This window comes from Homalodisca vitripennis, chromosome 4, assembly GCF_021130785.1.
Source record: "Homalodisca vitripennis isolate AUS2020 chromosome 4, UT_GWSS_2.1, whole genome shotgun sequence".
Taxonomy (NCBI): Eukaryota; Metazoa; Arthropoda; class Insecta; order Hemiptera; family Cicadellidae; genus Homalodisca; species Homalodisca vitripennis.
Window position 1 is genome coordinate 16,939,471 of NC_060210.1, and position 4,548 is coordinate 16,944,018.

A 4,548-nucleotide genomic window follows, 5' to 3' on the forward strand; every position below is an offset into this window, starting at 1 on the left:
GAGGCAGTCACGATATTATGACCTCAGGCGACGAGATCATAATCTCCGTGTTGGAAAGTTGGTCTGGAAAAGACATCACACCCTATCTTCAGCTCCTGACGCGTATGCATCGAAGCTGGCGCACCGTTTTGTAGGCCCTTTCGAGGTAATTAGGTTTAAAGGCCCAAATATCGTCGAGTTGAAAGACCGTTTGACGAGCAAGACTCAAACGGCCCACGTAAAAGACTTGAAAAATTACACGGGGTCGGACTAAAGGGAGGAAATTAATAAGTAATATAATATATATATTATATCGTTACTGGCTCAGTGAAATTTAGTGGTAGTTTGTTTTGGATGCATGAACGTAAGCTTGACGAGATGCTTTATTTGCAGGCTATATTGAAAATACTGCACGAGGTTTGTAGACAGCTTCCTGCTTGCGAACACCTGTCCCACTCTTCTGTAGCTACGTAGAATAACTCAGTGCGAGCTAGCATGGAGTATCTCCGGCCAGTCCTACAGCCGAGTTCTGGAGAATTAGATTGCCTATTCCCTGGTCAAAGGATTAACGGAGACGTTATTAACGCGTACATGCGGTTGTTGGAAAGGAGGAGTATTTTCTACGCCACCGTACCTGTGACCTATTCTGTAGACACATATTTTTTTGAGACCTGGGAAAGAGGGGGCTACGATCGAGTGAAGAGCGCGTTTAAGGGGATCAACCTCTTTTCTAGGGACCTGATTCTGTTCCCCTTACACTTAAGGGACTACGAGGGAGGTCACTGGGCACTTATCGCCGTGAAACCAAAACTCAACCTCATCAGGTCACTTGACTCCTTGGGACATCCCCGGACTAAAGAGATGCGAGTGATCCTCGAGTTTATGGAAAATAATGCAGCGGAAAGGAAAGTACTATTTGACAGGGACGTTTGGATAATATGCAACACACCAGACGAGTGCCCCAAACAACAGAACGCTACGGACTGTGGAGCGTTCGTATGCGCCTACGCAGAACTCTTGTCAGCGGGGGACACGCCGTCGGGGAAAACCATCAACCCCCTGGAAACCCGAAAAGACGTAGCTCGGGCGCTTAGGAGAGGGAAAATATCCCAGGAGGACTTCCGGGTCTACGGCGAAGCAGGAGACAGGATGTCAAACGAGAGGGTCGTCGCGGTAGCCGAGGAAGACTTCGTTTTGATCAGAGAGCTAAGCGAGGCGATTGGAGATTTAGTTCCTGCGTCCCCGGAACTCCCGCTAAGCAGAGGAGAGGAGGATGACCCCGGGAGAGGCATAGTTCTACCGGATCTAACGATGGAAGAGCCTGTGGTGATGACGCCGAGAACCAATACTCCCACGGACGAGCGGACGTCTTCCTGGCTGTCTATAACAGCGAGTGAGACGTGGGAGATGGTAGAAGATGAAAATTGCAGCGCGCCGGAGATCCGAGTGTCAGCACCCGCCGCTAAACCCAGGACGCCAACGAGCCCAGCAGTAGCGACGATGACTTGTGAGGATGCCCGACATAGGCTTCATGACCATTCGTCAGTTCTTCGGAACGGCCGTGGGAGTAACCCCCGCGTATGGAAAACCAAACGCCCAAGACACCCAGTAAGGGTAAGGCTCCAGAACCCTGATGGAACGTGGTACCGAACAAACGCGAAAAACGTTACAATGAAACCAAATTAAAGGGCAATAGCCTCCGGAAGCAGTGATTTGCCTCCAATACATAACGGCCCCGACACAGGAAGCGATCTGCAGTTTAAGTTTACGTTTTCCAGAAGAATCCTTTAGTTTAACTTTTTCTCATTTTGTTTCCCCGAAGTGGGTGGGGGATGTAACATGTCATTTTTATAGGGGGTTTAAATAAGGAATTTTTCTTATGTTTTTGAGAGGAGAATATTTTTTAGTTAATGACATGTTATGATTTTTATTTCTTCCACCTACAATTATACTCCAGTAGCTCAACGCCATCGTGGGAGACGTCAGCCGGCGGGGTCCGGCTCGACCGGGTAAGACGCGGAGTTTCAGGATACATCCGCCGGAGTTCGCTTCAAGGGCTGAAGCGCCTTACAGCGGACGACTCCAGTACTACAGTACGTAAGTACGCTGTGCCTGGCTTCCTCGCTCTCTCGGTCGCTGTCTCTCGGTCGCTGTCTTTCGGTCGGTGATTGCAGTCGAAGTCGTCGAGTCGGAGTCGCTGCCCCCACACACGCCACGATAAGGTGCAAGTAAGTAGGTACTTATTTACCTGCCAAAACACGCTTTTACCTGAACTTGCCTAGTCACTAACGATAGGATAAGTACGCAACATTACGTACTTAAGCTGCTAACGGAATATAATTATAGATATAAAGTGTAGCAAGAAAATAGATCAGGACGAATAGGATTAGATTCTATTAATAGTAAAGGAGACTTTGAATTTAGTTTTACTTAATTTATCGTTTCTTTTCGAGGTCGCTGGGTCGCTTGACGTACGTTGGCACCAGCACTCCTGAGCTTCAGGCTAAGCGTAATTTAGTTAAGTTTTACTTAATTTATCGTTTCTTTTCGAGGTCGCTGGGTCGCTTGACGTACGTTGGCACCAGCACTCCTGAGCTTCAGGCTAAGCGTAATTTAGTTGAGTTTTACTTAATTTATCGTTTCTTTTCGAGGCCGCTGGGTCGCTTGACGTACGTTGGCACCAGCGCTCCTGAGCTTCAGGCTAAGCGTAATTTAATTTAGTTTTACTTAATTGTCGTTTCTTTTCGAGGCCGCTGGGTCGCTTGACGTACGTTGGCACCAGCGTTCCTGAATTTTGGACTAGGATTGAACGTAGTTTAGTGTTTATATTTAATTTAATTTAATTTATCGTTTCTTTTCGAGGCCGCTGGGTCGCTTGACGTACGTTGGCACCAGTGTTCCTGAACTTCGGGCTAGGCGTAATTTAATTTAGCTTTTATTTAGTTTATCGTTTCTTTTCGAGGCCACTGGGTCGCTTGACGTACGTTGGCACCAGCGTTCCTGATCTTCGGGCTAGGCGTAATTTAATTTAGTTTTACTTAGTTTATCGTTTCTTTTCGAGGCCGCTGGGTCGCTTGACGTACGTTGGCACCAGCGTTCTTTAGTTTCGAGCTCTAGGTGAGCTAGGCGCGATTTCGAGCGAGCTAGTGTTTACATTTAGCTTTTATTTAGTTCATCGATTCTTTTCGAGGCCGCTGGGTCGCTTGACGTACGTTGGCACCAGCGTTCCTTAGTTTCGAGCTCTAGGCGAGCTAGGCGCGATTTCGAGCGAGCTAGTGTTTACATTTAGCTTTTATTTAGTTCATCGATTCTTTTCGAGGCCGCTGGGTCGCTTGACGTACGTTGGCACCAGCGTTCCTGAGCTTCGGGCTAGGCGTAATTTAATTTAGTTTTACTTAGTTTATCGTTTCTTTTCGAGGCCGCTGGGTCGCTTGACGTACGTTGGCACCAGCGTTCCTTAGTTTCGAGCTCTAGGCGAGCTAGGCGCGATTTCGAGTGAGCTAGTGTTTACATTTAGCATTTATTTAGTTTATCGTTTCTTTTCGAGGCCGCTGGGTCGCTTGACGTACGTTGGCACCAGTGTTCCTTAGTTTCGAGCTTTAGGCGAGCTAGGCGCGATTTCGAGCGAGCTAGTGTTTACATTTAGCATTTATTTAGTTTATCGTTTCTTTTCGAGGCCGCTGGGTCGCTTGACGTACGTTGGCACCAGTGTTCCTTAGTTTCGAGCTCGAGTCGAGCTAGGCGCGAATTTGAGTGAATTAGTGTTTACATTTAGCCTTTATTTAGTTTATCGTTTCTTTTCGAGGCCGCTGGGTCGCTTGACGTACGTTGGCACCAGTGTTCCTTAGTTTCGAGCTCGAGTCGAGCTAGGTGTGAATTTGAGTGAATTAGTGTTTGCATTTAGTTTTTATTTAGTTCATCGATTCTTTTCGAGGCCGCTGGGTCGCTTGACGTACGTTGGCACCAGCGTTCCTTACTTTCGAGCACTAGTCGAGCTATGTGTGATTTCGAGCGAACTAGTGTTCGCATTTAGATTTATTTAGCTGTCATTTCTTTTTTTTGGCCGCTGGGTCGCTTGACGTAAGTTGGCTCCAGCGTTCCTCGTTTTCGAGCTTCAGTTGAACTAACAACTGTCGTATTAGGGGACGTTTAGGTGGTGGAACAGTCATCCTAAAGCAAATGCTGACGCCTTCCCTCTATTCCCTTTCGTTTCCGAGTCTGCGATGATGAAAGCATGTTGATCCGTTGATCATCGGTGCTGTATTTGCTTCGGCTTTTGGTTTTACACTAATTCGGTTCTGAGCTGAACTTGGAAACTACCCCTCCCTTTCGAACCCTGGATTTTACCCCTCTCGACTGTTCTATCCGGCATCTTAGGGTTATATATTTTTATAAACTATCCCTGACCCGATTAAACGTTATAATGTGTATATATATATATATATATATATATATATATATATATATATATATATATATACATATATATATATATACATGGCTGGGCGTTAGTGAAGCCTTTCTCTGGAGGAAGCATTTTATTTCTGTCTGTCTTTCCGCACGATATCT

General features: G+C 46.5%; 1 protein-coding gene across 1 annotated transcript; it reads left to right on the forward strand.

Annotated features, from left to right (window-relative positions):
* The first annotated feature begins 474 nt into the window (after positions 1 to 474).
* Positions 475 to 1,665, forward strand: LOC124360955. Its single transcript, XM_046814990.1, has one exon. The coding sequence runs from the start codon at positions 475 to 477 to the stop codon at positions 1,663 to 1,665; it is 1,191 nt and encodes a 396-aa protein (XP_046670946.1).
* Positions 1,666 to 4,548: the final 2,883 nt, after the last annotated feature.